The sequence below is a fragment of the Salmo salar genome, chromosome ssa09 (genome assembly GCF_905237065.1).
Source record: "Salmo salar chromosome ssa09, Ssal_v3.1, whole genome shotgun sequence".
Taxonomy (NCBI): domain Eukaryota; kingdom Metazoa; phylum Chordata; class Actinopteri; order Salmoniformes; family Salmonidae; genus Salmo; species Salmo salar.
This window is the reverse complement of record NC_059450.1, coordinates 56,720,017-56,732,806: the sequence shown is the minus strand read 5'-3', so window position 1 is coordinate 56,732,806 and position 12,790 is coordinate 56,720,017. Positions and strand designations below refer to the sequence as shown.

At 40.2% G+C, this 12,790-nt stretch overlaps 1 protein-coding gene across 5 annotated transcripts in view; it reads right to left on the bottom strand.

The window, feature by feature from the left end:
- Positions 1-12,790, bottom strand: part of LOC106611507 (protein diaphanous homolog 2) — a 687,763-nt gene that overhangs the window by 74,443 nt on the left and 600,530 nt on the right. For all 5 annotated transcript variants that reach the window (XM_014211777.2, XM_014211776.2, XM_014211774.2 and 2 more), the window contains one exon: positions 4,680-4,815. In XM_014211777.2, the coding sequence (XP_014067252.1) occupies positions 4,680-4,815 (136 nt within the window). The remainder of the gene's footprint in view (positions 1-4,679; positions 4,816-12,790) is intronic.

Sequence of the window (12,790 nt, the reverse complement as noted above, 5' to 3'; positions counted from 1 at the left end):
CTTCTTTGTCTATACCCATTCAGAATCATTCACATCTTCTTAAGCTTTAGCCCCCACCCAAACTCTGACCATTTTACTCGCCCTAGCAGAGGTGGTTAGGCTGTTTTCATCTTATCCAGAGCGTTGGTGACTGTAACTGTGCTGCTGGCAACAATTTCATTACGCTATTTTGCCGACGTTTACTGACACCGGCCATATTCAACGGGTGTTGAGCATTCGTAAATGCATCAGTTATTCTGCGCTCTGGCACCGAAATCGAAGTAGATGGTCAGACTGAATTTACAAACACACCCAAAATGGTTACTTGCATAGTGGAGTCTTTTGTTAAGATATGTAGCTAGCTAGCTAGCTAGCTAAACCATAATCCCAACTCATGACGTTACTACCCTGCATGAATCTGCAGGTAGCTAACCAACCAGGTTCAATGTTAGCTAGCTAACATTAGGCTATAACTAGCCAAGAAAATGTCTCTGAGATACAAATAATAAGATCGTATATGTAATGTTAGCTAGCTAGCCCAAAAACGCATTTTGATTTAAAAAAAGTTTACGTACCGCATTTTCATTAAAAAAAGTTAAAGTTCAAACGGCTCTCTTGTAAAGTAGTGACCCGAGACACACGACTATTTTCCTGAAACAGATAACATTTTAGCTCCATAACTGGCCCACTCATGCAACATTAATGCTGAAAAAGGTTGGATATGATTGATAAAGCGTATTGAATAATAAAATATTAGCTTACTCTGAAACCATATACTTCCTTATCTTTCTATGAAAATGTTTTAAGGCATCCAACTCACTAACTCCAGCAAACTGTTGATGTCTAATGGTGATTAGTGTGTATAGTGAGGCTATCGAGGAGCCTCTCACACCCGAAGCTGTCATCTGTAGGAGAGGAAGGCTGATACTATCTAGCAGGGTAGAATAAAATAATAATGAATACAATGGAAAAATACTAGATGGACTGACATCTGTGTTCTGAACAGAGCACTAAATAGAAAACCTAACATTGTACCCCCTTTTAAGCTGAATTACAGCAAGTTCACCATTCGCAGGCCCATTTAGACAGGATAAGAGAAAAAAATCATCCAACTGTCATTCCCCTTCCAGTTCTTCACAAAAAGGACCTAGTTAGGGTACAGAATGTGTCAGAAAAAACGATCTAAGAGGGACGAGTCGACTTTGATTTAATCATATTGGCTTATTGGTTTCAGAACCACCAACCGCCTACGATATAAAGCTGCTAGGTATCATCGTCCTTGAAACATGAAAGGCTCGGAATTCAGAATTACAACGTCTGGATGATCAGACACTAAGTCGAGAGAGACCAGGAGTCTGGGTAACGGGGATGGCAGAGTATCCATGCTATCTCCTAGGCTCCAGGCTACCTGTCCGTGTCCTTGTCATGTTTTCTTAATTCCCCAACGTATTATGATGTCTTCCAACTGAAACAGATATCAAAATCTGCTCTGGCAGAAATCTTTAATATCACACCTGTTTCCCTCTATCTGCTTAGAAATAGAGGGGGAGGGATAGGGAGAGGGATGGTGGGAGGAAGACCAAGAGAAACCGAGAGGAACACACAGAGAGAGAGACAGAGAGAAAGGGAATGAAAGTGAGAGAGCAAGAGAAAGAGAGAGTAGAGAGAGAGACAGGCTTCCAAGGCATCTTCAGAAGACAGCGATTCTGGATTATTAAAAGTGAAGCTTTCAAAGAGGTCACCGTTTGAAATACTTGCATGCATCAATTATCTCACAGAGAGTTACAGCAGCAGTGTGTGATGGAGAGTGACTTGGAGCGGCTTGTCACATTGCTGAATGCGGCAGAGCTACAGAAAGGTCCTCGGCTAGCTGTGACATTTGAAACTGGTGGATTGTAAAAAATCCCAGTGTGTTTGTCAGAAAATAACAAAAAAGACCACACTGACTGGTTCCCAGCCCCCCAGAGGCCTCTAGGCACAACATTCTGCCTGTCTCAATGTCATCTCAGTAATAGGGAACTGAGATTCACGGATCTCTATTGCTATTTTGCCATGTCTGAATAACTGTGCTGTCTGAAATAATCAATAGCGTTTTCACCACCATTACTTTGTTTATGAGAAAGATAAAGGCAGTCGTTCAAAACGATAATGAAATGTCTAAATCGAAACCAGGAAGTTGGGAAAAATAATTTCCTACAAATCTCTCTAAAACTTACTGTTAACTGTAATAAATTAAGTTTTAATGTTATGAACATTTTTACAATTATTTCCCTCTCATTTCTCTTGCACGTCTATGGTTAAAAAAGTCGGAATAATAATTGCAACTCCATTTTAGTCATCCAGGGTTGTTACTGCTGCAATATGTGACTTTTTGGGCGACCTGACTAAATGCACAAAGAAATGTGAGTTATAAATCTGTCATTCTCATTGAAAGCAAGTCGAAGAAGGGCTATCTGTGCTATGTGCGCTATTTCCATGCTTAGCATTCTTAAGTTTAGTTTTTGCATCTTTTACTTTCAGTTTTGTACACCAGCTTCAAACAGCTAAAAAACAATATTTTTGGTTATTGTGAAGATACAGTATTTCACAGTGGTTAACATGGTGCAATGATTCTCTGCAATGCTTGTTTCATCACATACACTGAAATTAGACAACTATTCGAATTTTAGCAACCAGGAAATGTCAGAGCGACTTCTGCCTTTTGCACCTTTAAATGTTTTAATAGCAAAAAAGGTCTGTGTGATTCTGTGTGATGTGCCAGCCCTATTAACTGTCTGCTCTACAAAGCCAGCGGACCTGATATCCCGTCTTTACATGTGACCTACATCCACCATGACACTGGAGGCCGACAGCCTGCTCTCTGCTCGTCACCCCACAGAGCTGAGCTGGGCTACACCCAACAGCCAACACAGTGACGAACACAGGGTCATAATAGGGATTCACAATGGAACTGCTAGTCTTTGTTGTCACTGTCACTATTTCTATTGCTACTACTGCTACTATACTGACTACAACTACTATGGAGGACAACTATAAGTACTGTCTTCTAATAGTACTACTCATACAGCACCTGGGTTCAAATATATTACTTTTAAGTTGCTATTTGAATATATACTCTTCTGTACGACAAAGTCTAACACCGTAGTAATACTACTGTGACTATTAGCCTACTCCTATGACTACTATTAGATAGTATTAATACATTGTTTGAAGTTTTGAGGATATTGGCTCGGTTCGTCTCGAACAACACCCGTGCCAATATATCCTCCAAACACCGGCTTCTCGGCATTATCACTTTTATATAACGGGTTACCAACATATTCAAATAATGATTGACATATTTTCATTAAAACAGTTATTATTCATACTATTTCATCGTTCTACAAGATATAGTTCCCACACAAATCTAGGGTTCTATCGGTTTGGTTGCCAGAGACACGACCCAGTCGTTCAGTCTTTTTGTTCTGTATCTATGGATGCAACCCAGTCGTTCAGTCTTTTTGTTCTGTATCGATGGATGCAACCCAGTCGTTCAGTCTTTTTGTTCTGTATCTATGGATGCAACCCAGTCGTTCGTTCTAGCTAGCCAACTACAACTAAATTACAGTCACGTCAAACAGTGCAGCCAGAATAACAACAGTAGCTGCATTGGCATTTGTTTAAGCTGTTTTTCTAGTGACATTTATTTGGATACATCCATAACAATGAGCTAACGAGGCGTGATTTCGCCTGGCATAGAAAATGTACTATCTCGTCAGGACACAATCACTTCAAACTGAAGTTGGAAAGACTGCAAACTAGCTGCACTTCGTTTCCTTTTTACCTTTTCTTTGTATATATCCATAAAAATGATGCCAGCTGATTCATGTTTTCGACTGGCTGAGAAATGCTGGCTGAGAAACGACTGGCTGGAGATCGAATTTGAATATTGAAATAATGTTGCAAATGTCATGGAGAGACAGCGATGTTTATAAGAAACTCTGCTGTTGAAAACTAAATGTTAGTCTAAAAGAAATGTCAGATAATGTCTAGATGCTTTTGTAGTGGAGATCAAGTTTATAAAATTGTCTGGCTGAGCTGATGAGACAGTGGATTGTGTAGTCAGATGGAACAGAGTAAATAGGCATTTCAAAGTCACAGCTTTAGCCGGTGGTAACTCGTGGAATAGACACCGGCTGGAATGCGGTGTTAACCAATCAGCATTCAGGATTAGAACCACCCGTTGTATCATTATTAGCAATCATCATCAGAACGATATCAATAATACATATATGAATATTGAACAAAACATATGAATATGGATGCTATTAAAAAGAGACAGGATAAAACACATGCTAACATTAGGGTGTTTTTTTTGTAGATCTGAGTGTGCAAAGTGTGTGATTTCTTCTCAGTGATAAAGATGCCTCTCCTCCCCCCTGCAGAGTTCAGCTCAGTGTGAAGTACCATTCAGTGCTGCATCCCTTACTCAAGCTATGCACCCCTCAACACACCTCTCTCTCAGACACTCTCAAACACACATACACACACCCACACAGCCTCCCACCCATACACACAGAACCCCCCCTCAACACACACACACACACACACACACACACACACACACACACACACACACACACACACACACACAGTCTCTCTCTCGCACACACTCTCAAACTCTCTCTCTCGCTCTAGAAGTGACAGAAGAAGTGGCGTACCTTTGTTCATGTCAATCAGCTGCTTCTTCTTTTGCTGGCGCTCCTGTTTCTCGCGCTCTGCTTTCTCCTTGGCCAGTCTGGCTCTCTTGATCTTCTCCTCCATCTCCCTCTTCTTGTGGTTGTCTTTCACCGCCTCCTGGAGAGGGAAAGGGAAGACACACACAGGCATGAGGATCCAGGCACACACACACAGGCACACACAGGCGCGCACACACACAGGCACACACACACACACAGGCAGTTAGAATTCAGTTCCTGACGCCACTATACTTCTCCAAAGCTCAGTACTGGAGGATCCCGTCATCAAATGTATATAGTTTCATAGGAAATGGAATAAACAATGCATTTGAAATGCACAAACTCTGTCACAAACACATTTTCTTCCTTATGTGGCCCTCTTTGCATCAACACAATGTACAGTATCTTTGCACAAATATTGAAAGGAGACATGCGATGGCACGTTTCAATAATACATCAATCAACATTATACATAATAAAGATAACATTGCATCACACACACAGTACAGTACAGTAACAGGATGGTGCATTCCACTGCAGTAAGACCAGTCATTCTCTTTGGAAATATGGCAAAAACATCAATATTTATAGAATATCTTTGTTATTCCACATCAATTATTTGTGTTTTCATATAGAGGTTCACTGCATGTGAGTGTGTTGTGTTGAGACTCTCTATATATTGCTTCAAGCTTGTCTTGTTTTTATGCATGACTAAGGTCGATGACCTAAGAGTGTATTTTGCATCTACAGTGTGCAGTGTATCGTCAATCTTTTTTTTTCTTTTTCAGTCTTTACCTTACAAAGATGGCGGGGAACCATAACATAAGAGGGTGACACTACAGTGAACAAGTCTCCCAAGCAGGAGAGAGAGAGGAGAGAGACGACAGATATCACCCTCTGCCCTCTTCACTGGCTTAAATGTCACCGAGGTGTCAGGGAAGGCGCTCGAGGAGAAAACAGAGAAAACAGTAGGGGGCTCTCCGCTCGCACAAAATGTTCTGACGCCAGGTGAGAGAGAGGGGGGAAGGAGACACTACCACGCAACCTTTGGAGCCCACAAAGGTTCTCTCACCCCGGGCCTGTGGCGCATACATGACAGACCTCATCTTAGAGTGTGTGTGTGTGTATGTGTGTGTGTTCTTGCATCCGTGTGTGTGTGTTTGTGTGTGTGACTGTGCGTGCATGGGTGTATATGTGCAACTGTGCATGTATCTTTGCAACTTTTATGACATATGTGTATTTGAAAGTGTGTGTGCGTGTGTGTGCATGTTTGGAAGTGTGTATATGTTTAACTATATTTATTCACTTGTTTAACTTTTCTATACCATAAGTCCCCACTAGAATAGTAAACAAACAAATATTTGACCAACTGGGGACATTTTGTTAGTCCCCACAAGGTCAAATGCTATTTCTAGGGGGTTTAGGGTTAAGGTTAGAATTAGTGTTAGGGTTAGAATTAGGTTTAGGGTTAGGAACTAGGGTTCGTTTTAGGGTTAGGGTTAAGAGCTAGGGTTAGGGTTAAGGTTAGGTTTTGGGGTTAGGGTTAGGGTAAGGGTCAGGATTAGAGGTTAGGGAAATAGGACTTTGAATGGGACTGGATTGTGTTAGTTATACAAGACTGTGTGTGTGTTTGTGTGTGTGTGTGTCTTGGCACGCCCTGCTCCTTCCTGCTCCCTCTTCCTCCTCCAAGGTCTGATATAATGAGTGTCGACAGTCAGACACCCCCCTCAGAATCCCCCCATGCTTTCCTGACGTGTGTCGTGTTGGCGGCTAAAACACAGGGATTACGGAGATCGTGTGGAAGGAGCAAGGAAACAAGCAGCTCATCATGCCAGTCAATAGTGAAGTCTCAGCTCCCAAGGACGAGAGCACTCATTGTCACTGTCTCCTTGTGAGATGACAAGGACAAAGGGAGAGAGAGAGAGGACGAGAGAAAGCCACACACAGACAAATATAGAGAGAGACATAGGGAGAAGGAATAATGCAGAGAGAGGGAGAGAGAGAGAGACTCATTCCTTTGTGTGCCTGTGCATTGAATAGAGTAGGATACTGGATTCACTGGTGATATAGATACCCATGGTGTGTGTATACATGTTGACTGTGTGCACTTTACATAATGGTGGACTCAAATACAGAGGGTAAGTGATGATGCATTGCCTCCCCTCCCTATTGAGCAATGAATCCACTATTTTGTTTTAGCACATTGTTGTAGAGCCCTATAGGCTATATTGGTCTACATCTGCAGCTGATCAAATCGATTGTCATCCTAATTCGATAACACAATTCAATTAATTTGAGAAAGATATTATAAACCAGCTTCTAGTTGAGTGCTAGATTACATATAAAATTATTTTACAAAAAAATTACAAAAAAACTAAACTTACTCTAAATAAACAAGCAATTCTGACCGTAAACACAATTACACAGCGTAATTGCTAGCCCTGATCAAACATGCTCTACCCGCTAATTGCAATAGCAATAAATGTTTTTTTTTTTTTTTCCTCTATATGCTGTTCCTTGCTTTGCGCCAATGGCAACGTCTATGTACCCGTTTGATCTGTTTTCTTATTTGTACTCTTGTAAGAAGACTTATGGGAGATAAACTGTACCCAAGGGAAGGTTTTCCAATGTAATCTTCAGAGCAGGATTCAAACTTTGACATAATTGAGAGTGTAGGGCAATGACACACAGGTTGCTTTCAAGGATAAGGACAACATACAATACCTCTGATAATAATACACAGTTGAAGTCGGAAGTTTACATACACTTTAGCCAAATACATTTAAACTCAGTTTTTCACAATTCCTGACATTTAATCCCAGTAAAAATTAGGATCAGTTAGGATCACAACTTTATTTTAAGAATGTCAGATGTCAGAATAATAGTAGAGAGAATGATTTATTTCAGCTTTTATTTCTTTCATCACATTCCCAGTGGGTCAGAAGTTTACATACACTCAATTAGTATTTGGTAGCACTGCCTTTAACCTGTTGGGGCTAGGGGGCAGTATTGAGAATTTTGAAAAAAATATGTGCCCATTTTTAACTGCCTCCTACACCAACTCAGAAGCTAGGATATGCATATTATTAACAGATTTGGATAGAAAACACTCTTAATTTTCTAAAACTGTTTGAATGGTGTCTGTAAGTATAACAGAACTCATATGGCAGTCAAAACCCTGAGACAAATTCTGACAGGAAGTGTATATCTGATGTGTTGAATTACTTTTAAGCCTATGCCATTGAAACACACAGGGACTTATTAATCATTGAGCACTTCCTATGCCATCCACTAGATGTCACCAGTCTTTACAAAGTGGTTTGAGTCTTCTACTGTGAAAACTGACCGAACAAGAGACTTGGAAAGTTGGTCATAAGCGGTTGGCCTATACTACTCTGGCGCGCGAGTGCATGTTTGGGTACTCTCGTTCCAATACGTTTTAAAAGAGAATGCAATCGTCCGCCATGAATATTATTGAAGTTCTGATTGAAAATGGCCCTAATGATTTATGCTATACAACGTTTGACATGTTTGAACGAACGTAAATATTTTTTCCCCCCTCTTTGGTGAAGACAAGTCCGGCGGGTGACGTTCATGTTTTTGAGTAGCCTACAGGACGCGCTAACAACACGGAGCTTTTTGGACATAATTTATGAGATTTTTCAAACAAAACTACATTTGATATGGACCTGTGATTCCTGGAAGTGCCTTCTGATGAAGATAATCAAAGGTAAGGGAATATTTACATAGTATTTTTGATTTTAGATCTCTCCAACATGGCGCCTAGTCTGTATCGCCAAGCATTTTTTTTCTGAGCGCAGGACCTCGTTTATTGCAAAGTGTGATTTCCCAGTAAAGTTATTTTTAAATCTGGCAATGCGGTTGCGTTCACGAGATGTTAATCTATAATTCTTTGAATGACAATATAATATTTTACCAATGGTTTCGAATAGTAATTATTTAATTTGTTGTGCTGATTGACTGGCAGTATTGGAGGGAAAATTATTTTCTCAACATCAACGCCATTGTAAAATGCTGTTTTTGGATATAAATATGAACTTGATAGAACAAAAAATGCATGTATTGTCTAACATAATGTCCTAGTAGTGTCATCTGATGAAGATTGTCAATGGTTAGTGCATAATTTTAGCTGGTTTTCTGCATTTGGTGACGCCTGTCTTTGCATTGAGAAAACATTACACACAGCTATTTTCAATGTACTGTCCTAACATAATCTAACTTTATGCTTTCGCCGTAAAGCCTTTTTGAAATCGGACAACGTGGTTAGATTAAGGAGATGTTTATCTTTCAAAGGGTGTAAGATAGTTGTATGTTTGAGAAATTTGAATTATGACATTTAATTGTTTTCAAATTTGGCGCTCTTGATATTTCACCTGCTGTTGATAGGGTGTACCAGGGGTGGGACGCTTGCGTTGCTTTCCACAAGCTTCCCACAATACGTTGGGTGAATTTTGGCCCATTCCTCCTGACAGAGCTGGTGTACCTGAGTCAGGTTTGTAGGCCTCCTTGCTCGCACACACTTTTTATGTTCTGTCCACACATTTTCTATAGGATTGAGGTCAGGGCTTTGTGATGGCCACTCCAATACCTTGACTTTGTTGTCCTTAAGCCATTTTGTCACATCTTTGGAAGTATGCTTGGGGTCATTGTCCATTTGGAAGACCCATTTGCGACCAAGCTTTATCTTCCTGACTGTTGTCTTGAGATGTTGCTTCAATAAATCCACATCATTTTCCTCCCTCATGATGCCATCTATTTTGTGAAGTGCACCAGTCCCTCCTGCAGCAAAGCACCCCCACAACATGATGCTGCCACCCCCGTGCTTTGCGGTTGGGATGGTTGTCTTCTGCTTGCAAGCCTCCCCCTTTTTGCTCCAAACATAACGCGGGTCATTATGCCAAACAGTTATATTTTTGTTTCATCAGACCAGAGGGCATTTCTACAAAAAGTACGATTTTTGTCCCCATGTGCAGTTGCAAACCGTAGTCTGTCTTTTTTATGCCGGTTTTGGAGCAGTGGCTTCTTCCTTGCAGAGCGGCTTTCAGGTTATGTCAATATAGGACTCGTTTTACTGTGGCTATATATACTTTTGTACCTGTTTCCTCCAGCATCTTCACGAGGTCCTTTGCTGTTGTTCTGGGATTGATTTGATTTGCACTTTTCGCACCAAAGTACATTAATCTCTAGGAGACAGAGCGCGTTGTCCCATGGTGTTTATACTTGCGTACTATAGTTTGTACATATGAACGTGGTACATTCAGGCGTTTGGAAACTGCTCCCAAGGATGAACCAGAGTTGTGGAGGTTATTTTTCTGAAGTCTTGGCTGATTTCTTTAGATTTTCCCATGATGTCAAGCAAAGAGGCACTGAGTTTGAAGGTAGTCCTTGAAATACATCCTCAGGTACACCTTCAGTTGACTCAAATGATGTCAATTAGCCTATCAGAAGCTTCTAAAGCCATGGCATCATTTTATGGAATTTTACAAGCTGTTTAAAGGCACAGTCAACTTAGTGTAAGTAAACTTCTGACCCACTGGAATTGTGATACAGTGAATTATAAGTGAAATAATCTGTCTGTAAACAATTGTTGGAAAATTTGTAAGTCGCTCTGGATAAGAGCGTCTGCTAAATGACTAAAATGTAAATGTAAATGGAAAATTACTTTGTGTCATGCACAAAGTAGAAGTCCTAACCGACTTGCCAAAACTATAGCTTGTTAACAAGAAATTTGGGGAGTGGTTGAAAAATTAGTTTTAATGACTGCAACCTAAGTGTACGTAAACTTACGAAATCAACTGAACAACTCAAACATAGCATGAATTCTAAATGTTACCTTTGACATAAGACCTATTTGCTGTTGATAAAATGGTAGATCCAAAAGGTTAGTTTTGAACTAATGCATGATTTTTGAACGTACCTTTTCTCAGAATAATGGAGATAGTCAATGCTTTTCAGTTGATCATTCATAACAAACTACCTGTCTCCCTGTATCAACCTTATCTCCATGGTTACACAGCCTATCCTTAAACTTGTTGATTATATCCACAGCGATGTTCACTGACATTGAACATTTTTTGTTGACAGCTAATGGCAGAACTTAAACCAGAAACTTTGTTGATTTTTTAGTTTTTTGTGTTATTGTCTGTGAGTTGAACGTCATCGGAAAATGAATGGCGAGACAGGAAAAGAGATAGTAAAGACTGAACACAGTAGGAAGTCTTCAGGTATTCAGCGGTGGTCACCAATCGATACGTTAAGGTAAATTAGAAAGGGGAATTGGGTTTGCACATTAAATAATCCAAAGTCATTACCAAAGCTGATTATGAGAGAGAAAAAAGCCTCACTTAAAACTATTTAGTTAATTGGAACAACTCTAGGTGGGGTATTTAAAAACCGAGCTGGAAGATGGAGGGATGGAGATAGAAAATGAAAGAAGATTAAAGGATGAGTGAACTGAGGATGTTACACAAAGTCACAGATGGGTGGTTTCTGCAGCTAAATAAAACAAACTAGCCATTACAGTACATAAACTACAGTGGCTATCACGTAAACCGTGATGTACGGTATATTCGAAATTGTTGAAATTAGACTCTCACTATCCAAAAGAGAATTACCAAGCAGCAGGTAACTGCGAAAAATAAAAGGAAACACTTAAGTAAATGAGGGTGTCATGACGTTGGCCTGTGGGTAAGGTTTATGACCCCCCCCCCCCATAAATACCTTTCTCTCTTCCCCTCTCTGAATCTACTGAAGGACGTGAATAGCCTGTGTTAAATATAGAGAGTCTGGGAACATCAAACAAATGGGGAAAAGGAACCATATTTTGTTAATAAAACCAGTTGGAAATATGCTTGATAACGTAATGAGTATGGATTTCATTTCAGTTGTCATCTGAGACATTATGATTGATGACAGGACAACATAAACTGTACCTGGGAAAGTATCCACCCTCTAGTTATCAGAGTCACATGGAATTGTTATGCAATTGAAATGTTTGATATTGAAAATGTTTGTTAGGAGATGAAATGTAATTTTAGCTTCCAAACGAGAGAATTGGGTTTTCATAAGGAAAGTGCCCTGCTTGATCAGTGGCCCAACCCTGTGAAGAGACAGGGGTTATAAACGATGAAACACCTCCCTCCCCCTCTCCACTATATAATCCTTTGACGAAAAGATAACCAGTGGTTCCAGTACGGGAGGTCTGCAGCCTCTACGTTAGAAGGACACACATGTCAAGTACAGAACTAAGCCAACCTCGGCGTGAGCTCTGGTATGAACTGGTAGGAACTTTGAGCTTATTCACTACAGAAGTGCTACTTCCTAGCCGTTGAGTTAGCAGCGGCCGCTGCTAACGTGGGTTAGGAAAGGACGGACGACGGATCCAGTCTAACAACCAGACGAAGATACCACCACGTATCCAATGGACCACCATTGACATTCTTCCGAAAACAGGGAGATCTGTTGGCCAACCCGGCCAGCATCTACGACCAATCTACCGAAGCGCAGCTCAGAGTAAATATTTATTGCATTTTCCTTTTCCAAATGGGCGGTAATTTAGAATGCATAAGATAATGTATTTACGATAGCATAGCTGCTGTTTCTGTGTTCCTAAATCTTCCCGCTCTTTCATTCAAGCCCAACCCCCTTTCCTTTGTGTAACTAGCTTTCATACAGGTTCCGTCCACCAGGACATTTTCTGTATGACATCATTGTATTCTGTGTATTTGTAATTCTGTGTGATTAGTTAGGTATTTAGTAAATAAATAATTAAACCCAATTTTGTATTGCTGATTCAACTTGTTAGCCAGGGTTCGTGAAGATAGCCAAGAATTTACAACTTTCATTATGAGACTGAAAATAAGACAAGGGTTAATATTGACTGCTATCGAGGTAAAATATTACAAAGTATTTTAAGAGTTTATTCGGAAGATAACAGCTCTATAAACGTTCTTCCGTGGTGCCCCGACTTTCTAGTTAATTACATTTACATGATTAGCTTAATCAGGTAATATTAATTACAGAGAAATAATTTTATAAGTTAGCATGTCATATCACTTAATCCGGCATAGCCA